The sequence below is a fragment of the Haemorhous mexicanus genome, chromosome 7, assembly GCF_027477595.1.
Source record: "Haemorhous mexicanus isolate bHaeMex1 chromosome 7, bHaeMex1.pri, whole genome shotgun sequence".
Lineage (NCBI taxonomy): Eukaryota > Metazoa > Chordata > Aves > Passeriformes > Fringillidae > Haemorhous > Haemorhous mexicanus.
In genome coordinates, this window is record NC_082347.1 from 6,845,048 (window position 1) to 6,867,957 (window position 22,910).

The 22,910-nt window shown below is 47.7% G+C and overlaps 1 protein-coding gene across 2 annotated transcripts in view; it reads right to left on the reverse strand.

Annotated features, from left to right (window-relative positions):
• Positions 1–22,910, reverse strand: part of CDH23 (cadherin related 23) — a 196,250-nt gene that overhangs the window by 141,168 nt on the left and 32,172 nt on the right. For both annotated transcript variants that reach the window (XM_059850905.1, XM_059850904.1), the window contains exons 4-6: positions 11,910–12,052; positions 9,139–9,186; positions 8,857–8,949 (exon numbers count right to left, since the gene is read on the reverse strand). In XM_059850905.1, coding sequence (XP_059706888.1) covers positions 8,857–8,949; positions 9,139–9,186; positions 11,910–12,052 — 284 coding nt within the window. The remainder of the gene's footprint in view (positions 1–8,856; positions 8,950–9,138; positions 9,187–11,909; positions 12,053–22,910) is intronic.

Below are 22,910 nucleotides of genomic sequence, written 5' to 3' on the forward strand. Positions count from 1 at the left end.
GTCTCTCACACAGCACTTTTTAGCAAGACCCTAATCATCCCTTAATTTAGGTGCTGTGACTGAAAAATTAATATAAACCTATATACCAACAAACTGCATGATAATGTGAATAAAAAACATTAAATACATTTTCAGTGATGGGGTTTTTTTGTTTCCTGGCACGGAGGGGTTGCCACTCACCACCTGAACAAATTAACAACCCTTCCTAAAAACCATTCCTAAACAACACTCCTAAAAACCTTTCCTAAAAACCATTCCTAGATCCAGGCACAGTCCTGCTGGTGACTCCAAAGGTGAGGCACGGAGAGGGAGGTGAACAAAGCAGGGATGTGAGGGGAGAGGATGCATCCTTGGCTGGCTGGCATGAGATGAGTTCCATCCCAGGCTTCTGGGAGGAGATGGTGACCAGAGGAAAGGGAGATAAAACAAAACTAATTGCCAGCAGGTCACGTTCACTCCCTCCTCACCCCTCTGCTCCCAGCAGCACAGGGACAGGGAAGAGACCTTGAAGCCATCTGCTGCCCAGATGTGTAAGTGTAATTACACTGAAAGGGCTGGGCTGGTGTGTCCCCTGGAAAAGAGACCTTCCAGGCCAGCCTGAGCTGCTCCTGCAGCAGGAAGTGCTGTGGCACCTCAAACCACTGTTTGTGCTCCAGAGGAAGGTGCCTGGCCTGAGGAACCCGCTGCCAGCAGGATCCTGAGGAGCCCCCATCACCTGGCACTGGCCACCCTAAGCTCAGACACCGTGCTGCCCTCAGGGGTGGCACTGGGGCAGACCCAGCAGAGCTCTGAAATCAGCAGATACGTGCCCTCAGCACCCATAGGAAGGAGCTCAGGGAGTGAGGATGTTTTTCCTTTTTCCCATTTCTCCCACGAGGAGTGAATACTATGAATTATTATTAATTAACTATTATTATCAATATTTACCCAAGTTACCTCACCCCTCTTTGCCTGTATTCTCCTCACTCAGAGGATGCTGCTGTACACTTTCCCTTCCTCTCCCTCAAGATAATTTCCTAATTTCCCATCATGACAGCTCCTCCATGGAGACACCAAATTACTTGCTGCCCCACACTAGCTTCCCTTTCTGGTCAAAACCCGCTTTTTTCCCCATCCCCCTCATCCTGCCCAGCACTCCACTGGCCAGAACCACATGACTATTTCTAATTTTCAGGCTGCCCCCACCCCTGCTGCAGTCCCCTTCCAGAAAGAGCCCAAGTTGTGCCTGGTGGAAATGACTGTTATCTCCAGGACACTTTACACATTACTTCCACGCCATTTGGAGTTTTCCGCCCCAGTAGTTTCTGTTGCATCTCTCATTTCACTCCTTGGTCACGTGGATTAAAGGACCAAGCTCTGCTGCTCACTGGTGAATCCACACAAGGGACAGGAGACACTTTCTCCCTCCCTAGGATGTCACTCGAGACCCTCTGGTGTCACAGCAGTGACAACAAAAACGTGCAGGCAGGTGACCTTCAGAGTGAAGGGTGCTCCAGGTCTGAGCACCTACCTGGGCACAGCTTCAGGGGAGAAAGCTATTTCAAATGAGGCTGGGGAGGCACAGGGTGCCCAGAGCAGCTGTGGCTGCCCCTGGATCCCTGGAAGTGTTCAAGGCCAGGCTGGACTGGACTTGGAGCAGCCTGGGACAGTGGGAATTGTCCCTGCCCATGACAGGAGGATGGACTAAATGACCTTTAAATATCCCTTCCAAGCCAAACCATTTTAGGATTCTGACTTCTACACCATCAGCTGTGCAAACCCCTTCAGCCCCAACCCCGTGTTTTACTCAACGCACTGCAGTTCTGTCTCATTGAAATTCTTTTCTCCAGTCCTGGTGGAAAAAAGCAGGGAGAAGATGACAGCTGGTGCCTGCTGTGCTTCCAAGCTCTTGCCTGAAGACACTGCCAGCATCCCAAAGGCAGAAGGAAAGCCCAAGGCAGGGCCTGCACTTCCCAGCCCATTTATGTTTTGCTTGCACGTGGACAGCAACAATAAAGACAATTAAAACTGAGGATGGCTGGGAAGTTTGGGAAGAGCTTCACCTGCTGCAGATTATCACCTGTGCAACAGAGATCCTCTTGCTACAGCAAACACCACTCAAATCCCCACCTCCTATTTGTCCAAGAGGCTCTGGAGGTGAGAGACCATCAGCACTGGGCATGCCAATGGGATGCCAGGATGGAGGGGAGATGGAAGGGCTTGATGTACCCAGAAAGGAGAACCAGATTTTCTGTCCAACAGTGCTTAGTGAACGCAGCTTCAAAAACTCTCCAGGAAGTTTTAAAAACAAACAAACAAACAAAAACCCCACAACAAATAAATAACTAAATGAATAAATTTTTAAAACTGAATCCAATTTGCTGAGGAGAAGTTCAAGACCCTTGCAAATTTTGCACGCTCAAATGGTAGCGGAAGGAAGGGATGACTGGATTTGGGGGAGAAGTTATTCACTGTAAATTATTTGTTCAGCTCTAAACTCCACATGGAAACACAAGGATAAGGAGAGAAGGAAAACAAAGAGTGAATGAAAAAAAGAAAGGAGGAAGGAAAGCATCCAGCAATGATTACAGACCATTTCTGTCGCGTGCTCTATCTCCCTTATCAGCTCTGTTATCATCACCTCCACTATAAAGGCTCTTTATTTAAAGGAGGGGAGGGAAGCAAGCCCCAGAAGGTGTCTGGGAGCGTGCAAGGGTCTGGCTAATGCAGCTGAGGGGGAGCTCAGCCCGTGGCAGCTGGTTTGCATGCACAGCACCAGGCCCTGAGCCATGGCAATAGAATTATACGAGCCCCCAAAGACTCGGGCAGGATGGCAGGGAAACTGATGTAATTACTGACATTATTACCCTTAAAGCAAAATAATAATTTTAATTACAGCAAGGGCTTTTGGGCCTTTCTCTGCTCCTGGCTGCCCCTGCTCACTGTGGAGCAGGGTCTGGCTCCAGGCTGTGTGATGGGACGGGGCACTGACGCTCCCCTCCTTCCCCGCCAAGTGCTTTTCTGCACAATTAAGAAAAAGACATCATAAAAGCCACGATTTCAGCTACACCCCCATATTAAGGATGGAAATGGTGGCCAGCAGCTTGTGAAGGCTCAGTCCCAAAGGCTGCTCCCCGAGCAGAAGGGACTGCTGCTGATGGCGAGTGCCCGCCTGCCTCCCAATTAAAATAAATTGGCAAATCAGGGCTAAGCCCAGGAGATAAGACACCTGCAAGCTGGACTGTGGCTGCCTCAACACTGCTGTGTGCAGACTAGAAACTTCCCTTTCCACTTTTAAACACCTTTCCCACAGCCCTGCCTGCTTGGATTCAGGAGGGGATGAGCCCAGTTCCAGGGCAGAGGGCTGTGGTTACAAATTTGAAAGCACAGTTCCTGTGTCCTTGTGAAGTTACAGGTACTTCTCTTGTGGTGCAGCTGTGATTTCATGAATGACTGAGGTGCTGAATTGCAATCCCTGGCCCAGTGCCAAGCTTTTTGCTGGAAGATCATAGGATCATGGAATGGTTTGGGTTGGAAGGTACATTAAAGACCGTGTAGCTCCCAGACCAGGTTGCTCAGAGCCCCATCCAACCCTGTCCCTGAACCCTTCCAGGGATGGGGGTGAGTGACCTCAAGATGTAACACACATCACTTCATAAATCACTCCGTCTGCTATAAATAAAACACAAGGAACGAGGTGGGGGAGAGCCCAGAAGGAGAGGAAACTCCCATGGAAACCTCCTGAGGGAACATTCAGCAAAGAAACCAACAATTAAATGACCTTTCTGCCAGCATGCCACAGCTGCTGAGGCTCCAAGGCCAAGAGAAGGCCACGGGTGGCTTGAACTTGATCAGCAAGCTCAGGATGCTGGGGGCTTACAGGAGGAAACAGCTTTTGAGGCTGGAAAAGCCCTCCAGGATCGAGTCCAGCCATTCCCCCAGCACTGCCAAGGCCACCACTAACCACGTCCCCAGGTGCCACATCCTCTCCAGGCATGGTGACCGCACCACTGCCCCAGGAGTTAAAGGCAAAGTTGTGTGGAAGCCTCAGGAGGCTTCCAGCTTGGGACTGGGACAAGAAGCCCAGCAGGCACCCAGGGGGAGCAGCCCACCCTGATGTCCCCATCACAGCAGGTACCACAAACAGGGGCTTGGCTCGTCTCCACGTGCTTGCTTCACCTTAGAGCATTGAACCATGACAATCCAAGAACTCTCTGTTCCCTGCAGATGCAGCCAAACGGAAAAAAGATTAGATAAAACAGATTGGACTTGCCAGAAACTGAGGCATGGCCACAACAACCTGCCACAGGCTTGGCAATAGATCTCTCCTTGTTTAAAAGCCGAAACCCCGCGACTCCCAGAAACGTGGAGCCTTGGGGGTGGATGAGGGGGGTGGAAAAGGGGCTGTGAGCAGGAGATGAAGTGCAAGAGACTCATCCAAGAGGAGAACAACCCCTGAAGGTCAGAGTAGCAAGCACACGAGCAGCTAACTAATGTACTACAGCAGCGCCACGGGGCACAGCCACGGGCACGCACGTCCTCGCAAACTGGAAAGCCATAAAAGTCTATTACAGCAAATCAAACGGCAGCCAGCATGACAGCCATTAGCCTGAAATGAATACACGGCAACTTAATGAGCTCTGTCGAGGCCAGCTTGGCGAATTAAGTTGCCAATTGTAGCAGGATTCCCCCTTCTCTCCGCGGCCGTGAGAGCGCTGCCCCGCCCGGCTGCCCTGGGACCGGCAGAGCCCTTGCCCAGACGGGACGGACGATTAGGCTGGAGCAATAGCCCAAGATCCCTCTCCTGGCCCCTGGCAGCTATTCCAGGGATGAGGTCAGCACACGGCAAGTACAGAGGAGCTGTGCCACTCCAGCAGTCGAGCTGCTGTGGTGCATCTTCTGCATCCCTGCCCGCACCACAGCCCACAGCCCGTGCCCAAATAAATCCCCATTGGCACACCGAGCGGAGCACGTAAAGCACCAGGATGGGTATTTAGAGGCAGTATTGTTTTTAAAGGTCAGTTTACTTCATGTTCCATTTATTTATGCACACTCTTCTTTTGACTTTCCAAGTGCCACACAATAGCAGCGAGGTTTAAATAGCCCTGCGGTCGCTGCTCCATTAGCTACGACAACTGCAAATCGATACATCCATTTATCTCAAAATTAAAAAGAGAAAAACCCTCATTAGCTGCCAAATCTGCACAGAGCCAGTCTATTGAAAACCACACCAGCCTCTCCTCTTTCTCCAAGCTCCAGCTCTCTTCATTCATTATCCACAGGCCCTTCGATTTGGGCTCTCAGGTGGATTTTGGTACCTGTGCCCTCGCTGCTCACCCTCAAGCTGTCTGGAGCATGAGGTGACCTGTCATTCCTCACCATGGCTGGGTCCCCCACCTCTTTTCCATGCCACATCCCCTCCAGCTTTGACTGGTCATGGACAAGCAGCCAGGAAAACCCGTGGCTCAGCACCAGTCTCAAAGCCAAGTGTGCATCTCCTCCTTGAGAGCTGCACCACCACACCCAGAAAGTTTCTTGCTGACCCTCCTGCAGCCCTTGGAGAGTCCTCTGTAGGTGGTGAGACCCCATCCCCTGCTCTCAGAGAGCCTGGCAAGGCAAGGCTCTCTCCCTGGCAACAGAACAGGAGTGCCTCCAGGATGCTGGCGGAGCAAGGCATTCGTGGCTCATTACCTCTGGTCAGTGCCCTTGGTTAAAGATCACGGGCAGAAAGTGGAAGCTGGCACACTCTGCCTTGTAATTAGATTAGGCCAACCTCCAGAAGAGCACAGCTCCCAAGGCCAAGTGCTGGGTGGCTGCAAGGGGGGGTCACCAGGCTTGCTGTACCCCAAACAGCCCGGCAGTGCTGGAAATCCTTCCCAGCACACCCACAGCTCACCTGCACAGCATGTGATATGGCTCAAAGGTTCAGCCTCTTCTCCTTTTACATAATTTTTTTGTCCACATCACCTGCCTGCAGTTCCCTTTCCTCTGCCAGCCCTAATTTTCTACATACGAGGGCATGGAGTGATAGGACACAGTGGAATGGCCTTCAGCTGCAGGAAAGGAGGTTTAAATTAGATATTGGGAAAACATTCTTCCCTGTGAGGGTGGGGAGGCACAGGGTGCCCAGATAAGCTGTGGTTGCCCCTGGATCCCTGGGAGTGTGCAAGGCCAGCAACCAGTGGGAGGTGTCCCTGCCCATGACAGGAGCTGAATTAGAGGAGCTTGAAGGTCCCCTAAAATCCAAACCATCCTGTGGCTCTAAGATTCCATGATTCCAAGCCAGGACCTTTGTCCTCCCTGCTCGCCAGGCCGGGCACAGGTAAATTTTGGAAATGGGGAAAACTCAAGCTTTGCAATATTGGCTCTTAGGGGGATGCCTTGGGAAGGCTGGCCTAGAACAGAGACTAGACAGAGCTAAAGAATAAAGCAGGGATTTAGTAGATGGCTTCAGTGGATCCACCTTGGGCAGCACAAGAGCCCAGCCAGGGCTGCACCCCAGGTGAACCCAAAATAATCACAAAAATGGAGACACCCAGTCACAAAATCTCTCACTTTTATGAGTTCTGGTCCATTTGCATGTTGCAGTTAATTGTCCAGTTACAACTTTAGCCCATGAAGTCCCACCCTGCTTGTTTTTCTCTTTTCAGTTCACCCTTGTTTATGCTCCTGGGCCTGAGATTTGGATCATTTCTCCTTGGTGCCCAGCTGGAGCAGGAATTGTTTTGTCTCCCTGCCCTGTGCACAGAGCTCACCATCCCCTCATGTGAAGCCCAGACCCTCACACTAAAGCAGCAGGGAATTTGAAACATATAAAAGCTAAAAAAAGTGAGGCATCAAAGACAGAAGCCATCAGCAAGAAGAGACGTGGCACAGATACTCCAGGTATATAAAAAACTGGTGTTTAATGCAGCCCTGATTCCCAGGGGAGTCACAGAAACCCATTTCCATCTCTTCACAGAGCAGGTAGCAGCAAAACCAGAGGTCAGTCTGAGGGCAGGGGAGAGGAGCCTGTTCTCCTCCCATCCCACTGCCATTCCTTTTGCTTTGCAGACCTCTGCAGGCAGAGCATGACCCAGAGGAGCTGCAGCAAGGCACGACGGCTCCAGAGCCCTGAGCATGGGCAGGAGCAGGGGGCATGGCACCACCATGTTTTCTGGAAAAATCTCTTTGCTCAGAATTTTCTCCTGGAAAGCTGAGAAGCCTCAGAGAAAAATGAAAACAATAATTATCTGATTTGGTTCTCCCATGATTTGCTGCTTTGGAATGTGTTTGGAGATTGTTTACCAATTACCACCAATTGGTGGTAATTGGTAAACAATTGTTTACCAATTGTTTACCAATTACCACCAATCCACAATTGTTGGATTGTTTACCAACAATTGGTGAATTGTTTGATTGGTTTCATGTGATTTTTTTTGACTTATTGGCCCATCAGGGTCAGGCTGTGTCAGGACTCTGGAAAGATTCACAAGTTTTCATTAATATCTTTTTAGCCTTCTGTCTGTATCCTTTCTGTATTCTTTAGTACAGTTTTGTTTAGTATTCTTTAATATAATATCACAAAATAATAAATTAGCCTTCTGAGAACATCGAGGCAGATTCATAATTTCCTTCCCTCATTGGGGGTCCCTGAAAATACAACAGGGGGCACCTGCTGGGGGTTTTGCCAAGACATTTCTCCAGCCCTCGTGCCCAGAGCAGCAGAAATGCCTCTGACCCAGTGTCACTCTCACGGGGAGGTTTCAGGTGACTTGGTGCAAAGATGAGACTCCAGCTCCTGGCTCATGCATCTCGAGCAGCTCGAATGAAGAAACCTCATCCTCACAGCAGAGGGATGGGGAGGGATCACAGCCTGGCATGGCAGGGCAGCAGCAGCAGGAATATTAAATACACCCTGGTAACACAATCTTTTGCACCTCTCAGTTACCAGAGCTGCTCCATTTCACACACACACAAGGCACATGGGACCTCACCCACACCCTGAGGAAGAGTCTGGGGAAAATCTGCCCTGGCACTGTGGTGCAAAGAGAGGTTTCCTCCACTGGAGGATGTCAAATGCTCTACTAAACCCCTGTCTCAAATGGAATATCCTCACCTTCTCCTCCTGGCACCAGAAGCTTAAAGCCTAAATTCTCATCAGACCTGTACTCCTGACCAAGCTACAGGTGCAGAAGCTGTCCCTGATGGATGAGCAGATGTCACCTCCCTTGCAGTGGCCAGCACAGAGAGCAGCAGAAGGTTGTAGAAACTCTGCTCTAGGGGATATTTCAACACTTGGCTGGATAAAGCCCTGAGCAATCCGACCTAACATGAAAATTCTCTCTGGATCAGTGGGAGCTTGGGCCAGATGATCTCCTGTGGCCCCTTCCCACCTATTTTTATCCCAAGGACACCATGGGACCAGTCCTGCCATGGAGCTGTTGAAGGAAACCACCAGCCAGGGCAGCAGCCTTTGGGCAGCACTCTGCCAGAATTCAGGCATTTGGGGAAATACTCAGTCCTGCCTCAGGTCATCTCTGTGACGGGAGCTGTGCACGCCCTCAGCTCCACGGAAGAGAACAAGATCCTCACTGACACCCATTTGCAAACTTCCCTTTTGTCATGGGAAAAATGTCACCAAAGCACCACATCTCCTCTCCCACCTCCTTCCCCCAACACCCCAAACACTTTGCTCCTGCCCATTTTCAGCCTGTAATTTCCAGAAGTTTCATCCTCCCGCAACCTCAGACTTCCAGAAGTTTCATCCTCCTGCAACCTCACGAGGCTCTAGGGCAAGAGGACAGCCCTGTGCATCGGTGGCCAGCTCCGTGGTGGAAACCAAAGCCTGAGTGGCCACTGAGAGGAGAGGCAGAAGCCAGACAGAGATGCTCCTACCTCTGGGATGCGGACGCTGTAGGGCTGGTTGTGGAACTGCGGCGCGTTGTCGTTCACGTCTCCCACCTGGATGTTGACTGTCCCTTTGATCACCTGTGGGCCCAAGGATAACAGCAGGATGTCAGCTTTAGGTGTGGATTTAGAGCCTAAAAAAGCAGCTTGTGGCTGTGGTTTTGGGCTTTGGGCCAAGGGGTGAGCCCTCTCCCCTGGTGCAGAAGTGACCCACGAGCCCTGCTCCCCTCCGCCCGTGCCGCAGACCATGAAATGAGAAGTCACACTCACCCCTTGGCTGTCACTGACAGAAAACTCAACTGTGAATTCTGACTTGGTCTGAAAGAGAAAGAGAAGAAAAAAAAAAAAACAACTATAATTAAAGATACTGAAGTGTTTATCTGCAGGTGGCAGGCTGGGGACTTCCAGCCAATGTTATTACACGCAAAACGCTTCCAGGACCTTCCAGAGGAGGAGAGGTGCTGGAGTGCCATTACCTGCACTGGGCAGAAAATGCTGGGGAATCTGCATGCCAGCAGGGCTCCTGTGTATTCCACAGGCACAGGAGGATGCAGGGCTAAGGAATCAGCTCCCTGACTGGCAGCTGGGCACTTAAAACACTGCAAGATTTAGGACTCGTGGCAATGCAACACAGTCTCAGTGAGGACCTCTAAATCCTGCTGTTGCTTTCCCAGCTTCCCTATCACACAGCTGGGAATCCTGGGACAAGCCTGTGTAGAGAGAACTGGCTGAAATTCCATTAAAATTCCCACAGAATTCTCTCTGCTCCTTACTGCTCTAACTAAATTATCAGCTTGCAATTGGGATCTATTCAAGTCACTGATGCTGGGGGTGAGCAACAAGTGGGAAAGAATGAATTATTTTGGCATCAGGGCAGGGAGATATTGCTCGTGGAGGCAGATCTTCTCTTTCTGACCCTTTCTTTCCCACCAGCAATCATTTTGCTCCTATTTTACCAAAGAATAGTGTAAAGATTGGGCCACTACATCTGGTAGCTGCCCACCAGCTGGTGGTTTTTGTTCCCCTCCACTCCTGGCAATCCCTTCCCAGCTCTGAGCTGCTGGAGCACAGCACCTCGATGTTTCCACAGCATCAGGCTGGAAAGGGCAGCTTGAAATGGCTCTCCATGCTGCAGCTCTGGTTGATTTATTCCTAATGAGATGGGCTTGGGGACAGGCAGCAGCCAGCAGGAGCTCTGCATGCACCAGGGTCGAAGTTCATCTCGGAGAAGGGATTGGGGAGCAGCTCCCCATGGTGTGTGCCCGCTCCTGCTCCCACATTTCCATCCAGGGAAAGCCCTTTCTAACTCCTGCCTCGGGGCACTGCTGGGAGGCAGAAGGAGGAGCTGAAATCCCCAGGGAGAGGAGATGCTCAGCTGCCTGTGCCACCCCACCCTGCTGCATCCCTGCCTTTCAGCCCTCTCTTCCCCCTCCTCATCCACCAGGGACAACGCAATAGGGAAGAAAGGAAAAGCAGGAGATAAGGAACAACCTGTTGAGCATTTAAATTTTAAAAACTCAATAAAATAATCAGAGGAAGCTTCCACGTACCAACTGCTGTCTCTAAAATTATTTTAACACAATTCTTTAGCCTCAGGGTCTCCCATTTTTCTAGAAATCCGTTTTCCTTCTAATCTTCATAGGAATAAAAAAAAAAATCTTTTAAAATTCATTTTGCCTCTATGTATTTGCTCTTTCCTCTTTTTCTCCAGTTCATCTTTTCCTGCATCATTTACCTTGCTATGACTCCTTCTCCCTTCTTTCTGCTCCACAGTACAAGAATTCACCTCTTCCTTTTCCCTTCCCACCACTTCTCCTGAGTGGCTTTCCCCCCACCCTGCCTTTCTGAGCACATGCATCCAGTGTTCTCTGCTCCCAGCTTTGTGCCCATCTCCATCCCTTCCCTCTGACCACTTCCTCCACCATAAATTGTTGCTTACACCTCTCTCACATCCTTTACATCTTACCCACACCCATCCTGCCCTCCTGTCTCCCATGTCCTTTGAGCCCCTGGGATCAGCTGAGCCCACCCAAGCTCTGCCCAGCTCCTTCCCTCCCCACCCTCCACACCACAAGACACCTAAAATCTGTTGATCACCCTCCTGGGCTTCAGGCTGGCATGGGAAATATGGGGAAGCAGGAGGCATTTGGATGAGGGAAGATTTATGACTCAGGCCAGCAGCTGTTGGCACAGGGAGGCGGAGGGGAGGGGGTGAAGAAAAGCACTTTATTTTCCCAAAGTCTCTCTCCTAACACTGTGAAATTGGGTTTGGCCTTCCCCCCAGCCCCAGCCCGAGAGCATCCAGCACCCTGCTCCTCTGCATGCCAATGCCTGGCTGGATCTGACTGGGAACACCAGAGGTGTGTTAATGGGTTTGATCTTCCCAAGGCTGCTGCTGGCCAAGGCAGCACTAAACACAGGGGAAATTAAGCACGTTGCTCAAATCACATCATATTTTCCCAGTCTTCCTGCTATCACTCCCTCCTTGCTCCAGGAATGCAAAAAGGGCCAAGGTTTTAGCAAAGCAGGCACCTGGATGGGATTCCAGCCTTGCACACCAAAGCTGCCATTGAAAATAAGGGTGGTGAAATAGCTTTGAGGCAAGGATCTTGCCAAATTTAGCATCCAGCAGCCTGAATCCACAAGAGGATGAAAAGTCTTGATGAGATTGAATAAGCAGGGATACCTCACATCTCTCGACACGCTGTTCTAAATAGTAAAGGATTTAATTGGCAGAGAGATTTAAAGAGGAAGCCTGCACATTTCCCTGACTGTGTGAGCAGCCTGGCTCCTTGGTAGATCACCTCCACCTATCAATTCCTTTACTTCCAGACCCACAGGTGCTATTCTAGCACCCAGGAAAACCAACAGGCCAGGTGAAACCAGAGCAGGATGTTCACTTCCCATGTCCCCACGGAGCTGGAGAACGTGGGCACACCCAGATTCCCACCTCCACCAGGGAGCAACAGCCACCTCAGCTCTCACAGAGGATGGGGAGCCACCACTTCTCTGAGCAGAGGTGGTTTTTGCCCCAGCTTTACCTCTCTGTCCAGGGGCTGCCTGAGCCACACCACGCCAGTGACGCTCTCCACGGCAAAGAAGCGACTCGCCTCCTCCCCGACCACCCCGAAGACCAGGGGGTCATTGTCCAGGTCCCTGGCCAGCAGCTGAGTCACTGAGGAACCTGGGAGACACAGACAGGAAAGAAACCCTGAGCAAAAAACCAGGCAGAGGAGAAGAAATGGTGAAAACATGCAGCTGGTCAGAGAGCAGGTCTGCGGAAGAGCTGGGATCGCGCCCACGGTGCTCCAGTGCCTCAAGGGGAGCCAGGCTGAGCATGGGCTGAACCACAGATCCTCTCCTTCCTTGCCTTTACCAGAAGAAAAAAGCCAGCCTGGTTCAGCCCTGGAGAGCAGAGTGAGCTGGGCAATTCCCAATCAATTGGTGAGACATCAGTCACTGCTGGAATAATGGAAAAAGCCAATATGAGATTCCATTAATAAAGAATTAAATGATAGGAACATAATTAATGCCAGTCAACATGATTTTATGGAAAATAGAGCTTGTCAAACAAACCTGATTTTATTCTTTGATGAGAGTACCACTTTGGCAGATAAAGAAGAAATAATAGATTTCTGTGAGGCGTTTGCCTTCGCCCTGAGTGACTTTGTGATTAAAAATTTAGTGCCCTAGGACATTGGTGAAGAACACTTTGAGTGAGGAGCTGGCCTAGCAGGTCCCAAGGCCACCAACCTCACTGGGTTCATCACAGTGGGATGTAAAATTGCTGTTGGTACAAACTCAGGTGACACATAACAGGGGGGACCCAGCAGCCAGGTGAAGCCCTAGGAAATTTGAACTCTTTTGGGGAAAAATGTATTAATTCCAAGCATGCAAGGAGAGGTTGCACACCCTGCCTGCAGAGCCACAGGGCTCTTGGGGAAGTCAGGAGTGGCTTTTAGGCTAAAAAGCTGCTTTTGCCAAGGCTGCAGAGCTACAAGCTGCTGGCCTGGCTGCAGGACTGGATGCAAGAGGAAGCCACAAAATTTCAAGAGCTAGCAGGAATGCTTTTCCTTTTTTAAAAAAAAAAGGTTTTAAAAGCTTGAGCTGCCTCATCTATGACTAAGAAGAGTGAGATGACTCAGGCCATCTCGAGCACATCCACAGAGAGGACAAAATGTGATACTGAGCAATGAGCAAGACTCAGTGCCCAGCCAAATTCCTGTTTGGAGGAGGAACAGCAGCTTTGTTTTAAAAGGAGCAGCTAGAATTTACTGTGAGGGGAAAAAAACCCCAAACATTCCTTCCACCAACAGGTGCAAGTGAGTGATGGGTCACAACCAAAGGTATTTTGGATAAAGACAGAAACAAGTGGCTTTATCCCAGCCTGTGACCAGAGTGTTCATCTGCCACCTTCTCACCTCTCCAGTGCAGCCAGCCCCAAGGATACCAAGCTCCTACACCTTCTCAAACCTTGTAGCCCTGGTATAAAACAAGGCAGCAGCTTGATTTTATGCTGGAGGATGCTCAAAGCCATCCTTAGCAAAGGTTTCTTTGCCCCAAGGAAAAAAGCAAACTCCATGGCTGGCAAAGCCAGTAACTAGGACAAAATAAATCCAGGATCATGTCTCTTTTTTCTGCCTTTTTTTTTTTTTTTTTTTTTTTTTTTTTAATAGGAGAACAGGCTTCCACCCTTTCCATCCCATTCAAAAACCTCACACCACCAGGTCATCATTTCCCTCCAGAATAGCAAATACTTCAAAAGATCTGGGTTGCACATCCTTGGAAGAAAAAGGATCTCAAAATTCCTGCTGAACAGGAAAACCCTGTGCCACCCAGTTTTAATAACATTAGTGGTCTGCAAAACCTATTGTAGCAATAAATAAATAACTAAATCAACAAGCATTTAGTATTTAGCTCTTCTCTCTCTGCACTGCAACTACCTCCAGCTGTCAGGGAATTGAGTTCCTAAATTCAGGACAACCTGGAGAAGGAAGCAGGACATTTCTGGGCAGAGCACATCATCACAATTCCATGTGCTCCCCCTGTCAGCCTTTGGAGTAGGATCCATGGAAAACAGCACCCTGAGCTCAACCACCCTCCTCTCCAAAAGGAGCAAAAGTGACAGATTCCTCCATTTCTCTGTGCTTTGATTTGTTAGAAACAAGAAACTTCATTAGAGCTTAGACAGGGGCAGCTCAGAAGCAGTGTGAGCAGAGAATAAATCCATTTTAAACAAACCCTCCCAAGTGAGGCACCAAAACCTCTTTCCCCTTATCTCCCAGTCAGGCAGTAATCACCATCCTACCTTCAGAGAACCTTGTTCAGGAAAGGAAAATAAAAGTATTGCAAATGTATAAAACACAAAAATAACAAATAAATAGAAGGTAAGGAGAAACACAGGCCTGAGATAAGAAATGAGACTCCACAATTGCTTTGCTCCAAGCTTTTTTCCAAGCTTCCCCCCCTAAGTTTAGGAGTGTGGCATTAAAGCCTCGCCACTTTCACCACCGTGACAAAAGTTTGGTCGGGTTCCCTTCCATTGATTTCTTCTTGTATTTATTGATTTTCTCCTGTTTTCCCCCCATCATCAGGAAGGCTGGACAGGGCATGCAGAGCCAGAGCTGCAGCACATCTGTCAGAAGCCCCTCTCAGGCCTCTCCCAAAGGAGAACACCTTTCATCTCTCCCCAGGGTCGTGCTGGAGATGCTGCTCAAGCCTCCTCCCTGAGGGAACAGGGACAAATGATCTTCCTGCAGCACAAACTTATAGGCTCCATTTGTTTCCTCTCAGGAATCAGACAGGGCAGTTAAGTGTCTTGATTCCACCAGATAATCAGAATTTATCTTGTCTCCCTTTGCCTCCTTTCTCTCAATCACAGCTACTTCTCCCTTCTCACACATACACAGATTTTCTTCTTTCTCCAAGTGCTGAACTTTGATTGACCTCAGGAGCTGCTTTTTTTCCTTTTTGCTGTTGTTTTCTTCCTAATCTGGTTTTATTATAAATATTTTTTTAGGTGTGGCTGTTTTAGGGGGGCACCTTTCCATCCCATTGAGGTTCCCTGGCCTCAGCACCTCGCTTGCAGCTGTAAACATCTGCACTCTTCTTTCCATTTTTCTTGCCCTTCCACTTTGCCAAGGAGGAAAGTGGGAAAAGGGGCTGCACCCCACCAATTAATTCTCCACTGGTTCTGCTCTCCAGAGGAGGATGAAAAGGGAGAAAAAACAAACAAACTCAGTCTCTGGAATGATCCTAGAACTCCTGGAAGGTTTTGGAACGTGCAGGGCCCCAGGGTCAGGGAAAGATCCAGATGCTGACCCAGGCCAGCAGGAAGGGGCTGGGCTGGGCTGGAGGGCACAGAAGGAGCAGGTTTCTAATTAACTGCCTAATAAGCTTCTCTTTTAAGAGGTCTGATTCATCCCCATGTGGAGTTAATAGGAATTTCTGCAATGGCTTTTGGGCTCAAGACTTGAGGCATCAGCTCAGCTTTAATAGGAAAAGCATTTTAATCCTGATTTTAACATTTAATCCTTATTTTAACATTTAATCCCGATTTTAACAACCAGTTTCTCCTGGGCTCACCAATAAGCTCTGGGTTATTTGTGTGGGCACAGCCACCACATTTTGGCTTTTCCACCAAGGCCACAGGCTGGCACAGGCAACCAACCCCTCAGCCATTCTTCAACTCCTTCAACCAGCAGAAAATCAGTTAAAAATCATTTCAGTGCCTTACACAAAGGCCACCACCACACTTAACTTCCAAGAGTAAAACTTCCAGCAGCATTCACATTCTCTGAAAAAATTTCTTTGCCCAGGATTTTCCTCCTGGGAAGCTGAGGATCCTCAGAGAAAAAGGAAAACAATCCTCATCTCATTTGCTTCTCCTGTGCTGTGCTCATGCGGAATGTGTTTGGAGATTGTTCACCCACAGGTGATTGTTCCATTGCATTCTGCTGGGAGTTGTTTTCACTCTTTGGCCAATCAGGACCAAGCTGTGTGAGAGAGTCACACAGCTTTTTTTATTATTTTTTATTATTTTTATTATTTTTTATTATTTTTTATTTTTATTATTATTTTTTATTATTTTTTATTATTTTTTTAGCATTCAGTAAGTTTCCTTTCTGTATTCTTTTGTGTAGTATAATATAACATAATATTCTTCATTCTTTAGTGTTGTATAATAGTATATTATAATGTAGATATATTGTATATATAATATATATACAATATATATATATTGTATATTTAATACAATATATATAATATATTGTGTATATATATGTTTCTATAGACTTAGATATATCTATATATCTATATATCTCTATATCCCTATATATCTATAGAGATATTATATATCTATTATATCTATATATATAGATGTATATTTTATATATATATCTATATATCTACATATATATAGATATCTCTAAATCTACAATATATATAATATAATATAGATATATTGTATATCTATAATATATATAGAGATATATATAATATATACACCTATATATCTCTCTATATAAATCTATAATATATATATTATTATAGATATTTATAATAGCATCTAATATATTTAATTAATATAATAGTATAGTATAATATAATATCATATAGTATAATAATATATTATTACAATATTATAATATTGTATCACATTATAATATATAATAATATATATTACACCATAGTACTATTACAATAATATAATATCGTAATAATTAAAATATTATAATATTTTAGTAAATTATGGTACAATAAAGTAATAAATTAGCCTTCTGAGAACATGGAGCCAGATGCATCATTCCTGCCTTTGCTGGGGGTGCCCTGCAAATACAAAACATTTCCTTGGCTCCCTTTTTTCCCTGTGAGGGAGGTGGGCCAGCCCAGCTCCATTCCCTTCTCCCAGCAGCCCTGCTTTCCTGCCCCAGCCACCCCAGCACAGCCTCTCCAACTCGCCCAGTTCACCACAGGTCCCTCACAGGGGATTTGATGGATTTGATCTCGAAATTCCAGCCCTATTCTTCTCATTTGTCACCTGCTCCCTTCTCTTTGCCTCTAATTCATTTTCTCTTTCACCTCTCAGAAAATAAAATAAAAAAATAAAATAAAATAAAAAAGGAGGAATAGAAAGCTCTTCTGGAGATGCTTTCCCCCAAGATTTTGAAAAGAAAAGATGAAATGCCAATATTTCTGTGCTGCTCAGCAATCTCTGAGCAATGAGAGGGAAAGAAAAGGGTGCTGACTCCCAGGCCAAGGAAGTAAAGTAAATCTTGCTTCAAGCAGAAGGTCAGAGGAAGTGGGAGCTGCTCCCATGTTTGGAATGAGGCGTCCTCAGTTTCCTGCAGGGCACAAACCCAGAGCTGAGTGTGCACAGAAAACCCCTGATGTGGAGGGGACAATGCCAGCCTGGGAGGGCATCCAAAGCCCAGGAGGGCTCAGGACATCTCTTGCAGGCTCCAGGGTGTGATGGATGAGCAATGCCATGGTTGACTCTCACAATTTAAAGATAAAGATCATGCTAATAGAAGTTTTAAAGGTTTATAGTTATGTTTTTCCCCCTTGTGCTGCTATCAGGGGTGCCTGGGTTTGGGACATTTGGGAGGACATTTGGTTTATCACTGTGGCAGCACCTGACCTCCAATCAAGATTTAAGGAAGTAAAATTCCATCACTGGACAATGAAGGAGTCCATGGACAGAACTTTGGGAGGGGCTGAAGGGTTAAAAGGTGAAACCTCCATTGTGTGGATGAGCACATGGTGGGGAAAAAAATCCTCTGCTCCCAGCACTGTAATATTTTCTCTATTCAGTCTTGTTGCATTTTTTTTGGATAAGGTTTTAATAAACCTTTGAAATTTTTTTGGAAGTGAGGATCATTTCTCACCAGGGTCTCTCCACCTCCATTCCTGCATTCCCTGGGGGAACCAGAACAACAAATTTCCTGCCACACAACCATGCTGAGCTTCAACCCTGGCCAATATCACCCAGCTACACTCAGGGGAACCTAAAGGCACATCCAAGCTCCACTCATCCCCTGATCCCAAGCCTCTCTCCCAAAGCAGGTGTCTGGTAGCTCATTCCATAAGCACAACCTCAACAGATCCTCCCTGACCTCCTTCTCGCAGTGGGCTCAATCACTTGAGCCAAAACTTTCCAGAAGGACTTGGCCAGGGAAGTTTCCACTCCTAAAATTCAATTTGAGCTCAGCGTTACTCGCTTCTCTTTCCAGCTGCTGATGGGGAGCACCAGCTCCTCCACTCCAACTCCTGCACTGCAGAGCCAGCCAGACACCAGCACCTCTTAAAAAAGGCTTTCACAATAAACAAATGAAAAAAAAGAAGTTTTTTTTTCATCAGGGGTGTGAGGAAAAAGCCTTGGACCAGCTGGCCCAGGAACCACGAGCTGCTGTCATGTATGGCAGGGAAAGGAGCCAAACACAGAGGTGACAGGAAAGAGGGAAAACAAATCTGTGCAGTCAAAACCATTTCTGAGGGAGTTTGTCAAGCTGGGGAGCAAAAAGCACAGCAGAAGAGTTTCTCCTGGCTCCTCAGATGCTCTGAGACAGAGCCTGTAATTTCTCTGCTGTGTTTGGTTATTTAAGTGGGGACTCAGTGTGGAGGCAGAATCCATAAGCAGAGCTGACAGCCAGTGGGCAAACCTCAGAGAGAGGCACTGCCTGCCCTGCCCCCAGCTCTCAGAGGTGTGCAAAAGGCTGTTCAAAGCTGTTTAAAAGATCTTTTAAAGCTGTTTAAGACAGACAGAGCAGCAGCAAAGAAGAGCTGAGCATTCCCATTTACGGAGGGCTCCTCTGGTTTGCTCAGAACTGATCACTTTGGTTAACTCTACTACACAAATGAGAGGAGAAAAACCCACAAAAATATCAATGGCACGTTGAAATTTCTTCACATGATCATTAAAATAAACAAAACTCCTGAGGCTCTCCTGGCAGATGCTGTGCATGCAGCCCCTGGCTGCTGGCATCCTCCCCATTAAAGTCAACATCTGCACTGACATGGTACAGAGAGAGTGAGTGCCCTCCATCAGCCTTCAGCAGGTCTTCAAAGAGCACAGGTATCACACAGGCTCTCCAAAACCACCTTCAGCAGATCTTAAAGCAGCACAGGTACCACACAGGCTCTCCAAACCCACCTTTAGCAGGTCTTAAAGCAGCACAGGTACCACACAAGCTCTCCAAACCCACCTTCAGCAGGTCTTAAAAGAGCACAGGTACCACACAAGCTCTCCAAACCCACCTTTAGCAGGTCTTAAAGCAGCACAGGTACCACACAGGCTCTCCAAACCCACTTTTAACCACATGGCTTTGTGCTGGTGCTGTGTGTCTGCAGGGCATGGAAAAGCTGAGGGGGATGGGGCTGCTCAGCCTGGAGAGGAGAAGCTTCAGGAAGAGTTTAGAGCCCCTTCCAGGGCCTGAAGAGGCTCCAAGAGAGCTGGAGAAGGACTTAGGACAAGGGCATGGAGGTACAGGACAAGGAGGAATGGCTTCCCACTGCCAGAGGGTGATTTAGATGGGATATTGGGAAGGGATTCTTCCCTGTGAGGGCGGGCAGGCTCTGGCACAGAGAAGCTGTGGCTGCCCCTGGATGCCTGGCAGTGCCCAAGGCCAGGTTGGACAGGGCTTGGGGCAAACTGGGACAGTGGAAGATGTCCCTGTCCATGGCAGGAGGTGGAACTGGATGGGCTTTAAGGTCCCTTCCAACCCAATCCATGGATGGAGATGACATCCCTGGGATGACATATCCCTTTGCTCACTCACTGGCACCTCCTTGGGCTGGAGACAGGGGTTTCTGAACCAAAACTCTCCAGCCAGGCTGGGCTGCTGCTGCCAAAATCACAGATGCACCTTAGCACTGCTGTGGTGTCACTACAGGACACCAAACAACTTGACACGGACTCGTTGTTTTTTCCAAGGAAAAAAGGGACTTTTTATTTTCTGTCTTCAACATTTATAGGTTTCCAAAAGTGGCAGTGGATTGGAGGGTGACAGTGCCACCTCACCAATGACACTGAGCAAACCAACAGTCCACCAAATTACTCCTCTTCTATAAAAGAATGCAAAACAAGAAGTTATTTACAGGAAGTGTGTGAGAAAGTTCGTTACAAGAATGTAAACATCTTAGAAAATCTTAAAAAATCAGGGTGACACGGTGGGATCTCCAAACCTGCCTGGAAAAAAGGGAATCACATAATGCTCATCCCTGGGCAAGCCCCTGGCCAGCAGCACCCCAGGTATATGTCTCCCTGCCTGCTCCAGCTGGGATCCAGCAATTCCTGCCTTCCCCTCAATACAAACCCCTGGGACCATGGAGAATTTTTGAAAATTGAAAGGGGTTTTGTCTCTTTTTGTCTGGGAAGGAATAGGCTGCTCCAGCATGAAAGAGGGAAGTAAATAAAATCAAATAAGACACCAGAACACCCAGGAGATAAGAAAAGAAGCAGATGTAAAAGGAGGGGTTTGGGTCTGTTAAGATATTTCTGGTGAAAAAAGGGTTCCAGCACTTAAAAAAAAAAAAAACCCTTAAAAATAATTTCCTCTCCAAACTGCCTGGGTGCCTCATAATTACCAAGAATGATCACAGACCCATTCATTTGATCCTAAAATTAATACATCATGTTCGGAACCATATAGCATTAATTTATCACAAGATTTATGAAACTTGTACTTTTTTCCTAATGAGTTTTATGCAAATTCTCCTCCATCCATTGTTTGCACCCTTTTTTTTTAAAAAAAAAAAGTTCCTTTGCAGAAGCTGCTCTGTCAGAAAGTCTCATTGACTTTTATTGATATCTGTCCCTCTCTCCTCATCCCCACAACAGGAGGGGGAAGGAGAGGAGCTGGCTCCAGCCTGGATGGGATCATGCTCCCACCAGCTGAACCAACCATTCAAAGCACTTATTTTAAAGGAAATTAACTGGTGGTTCACTCACACCTTTGCCTGTGAAGGGTCAGAGAACAAGAAGAGCAGCAGGGAATTGGGAAATTGAAGTATTTACACTTCCCAGAGTAGAAAGTCTGTGTTTGATAAGTTTGGAGAATAAATAGAAAAGGTGGGAGGGAGGTAAGCATTAGCACTGAGCTTCGTGGGGTCATAAAGGGGGAAATCCCACTGGATTAATTTAATTTTTTATGGCAGAGCTGTAAATGCACAAGATGTCCCATCAGGTCAGGTCTAGCACCTTGCAAATCCTGAATTTTCCTGAAGACAGGGCAATCCTTAGGAGCACAGACAGGATGGTCCAAAAGAGGCAGGACTACTTCCCACTCAAGCAGGAAAATGTATTTCATTGCTGGGCACTGCCAGCTGGAAATCAGACTGAGAACTCCAGCAGTACCCACACCCCTCCTAGCAGGATGGGGAAAGGGAAGCCTGGAAAAACCCTAAATACCAGGGGAATCCTGGAAAAACCCTAAATATCAGCGTCACTCCTGGAAGCTGCCTTCATGTGACCACTAACAGCTCTTTGTGAATCACCTAGAGGGGTGGGAGGGGGCAGGATGAACTGGAAGAGCAAAGGAAAACATAAATCTGAGGTTAGCAGAAACATCCCAGCATCGCCTGGGGGTTTTTATTTAGAAAAGCTGATGGCAAACCCATCCTGGCATAGCCCCTCTGGCTGCATGAGACCCAAACCCCAATTTTGGCACCTCTGGAGGCAAAATCCATCCCCTCTGCATGGCCAAAGACTTCCATGAGTCCTGCTCGACATCCATGCCTGTCTCCAAACAAGCCAAAAACTCAGCCCACCCTCCCCACTGACTCCTCCAGGGAAGCCTGGCTGATTCAGCCTTGATTAACACATCTGACACAAAGCTGAAACCCTAAATCCAGACAATATCCTTTCCTAATTAACTTTTGCAACCATGAACAGCCCAGAAAGAAGGAGGAGTGTTTCCTTTGTTCCTTCCTGCCTTTTTCCCAACTCCCTCCTAAAATATTCATTTTTTAAACTAACTTAGACCAAAGGAAACCCTCTCACAGGTGTCATCTTGGGAAAACAGGGGCACACACCCACTGCCAGCTCCTCCTGAGTACAGAAAGGAGACCAGAAGATGCAGCCCTTGAGCTCAGTGCTTCTCTTTGCCCTTATCCCACTTTCTAGAAAAAGCCCCAGGGCAAACAGGAGAAGAGCAGAACCCCAGAAATGGATTTAATGAGGTGCTTTGCTACTTGGTGAAAATAAATGATTTATGAGTAAGGTGACACGTGCGGTGTTTTGCATTTTGGCCAGGCGAGGTAACATAGCTCCGTGTTAATTAGAAAAGAGAAGCTGTTCTGCAATTAATATCAGGTGGGAGATAAAGCTCGTTAGGTTGCAGTGCCCAAGGAGCAGGTCTGCCAGGACTGACGGACGCCTCTGGGGTGTCAGACACCCCCAGAGCCGTAGGGCAGGCACATTAACAATGCTAATGGAGAGCTCACAGGATGCTGTGGGCTCCTAGGGACTTGTAAAGTCCTTCTAACCCAAACCTCCTGCCAAGGGACATCTTCAGCCAGAGCAGGTTCCTCAGAGCCTTGTCCAACCTGACCTAGGGATGAAGCACTGAAACAAGATGCCCTACCACACTCACTGTCAAAAAATCCTTGTTTACACTTAATTTAAATCAACTCTCTTCCAGCTTGAAGCCATTACCCCTTGTTCCCATTGCAACAGGCCCTGCTGAAAGACCCTCTGCTGGACTGCTTCCTCCACCAGCAGCCCTGTCAAGCTGAGGAACTGATCAATATGAATGGGGGAGAGAAGAAGAAGAAAAAAAAAGAAGCCAACAACAAAACAAACATGTCAGCAAATTCCACTTGTGCCAGAGAAGGGGATTCATTCACGTCTCGTTTGAAATCTCATCTGTGCCTCACAAAAGCTGAGCCATCCCCAAAGCTCTCAGCCTCACAGGGAATACAAACCCTCCTCGTGCTACAGCTTCTGCCCAGCTGCTCTGCTCTCTGAATGGCTTGGGGGAACAAAAAATCCAGCCACGCTCAGCCCAAATAGCACAGGGTGCTTGATCTCAAGCAGGACTGGG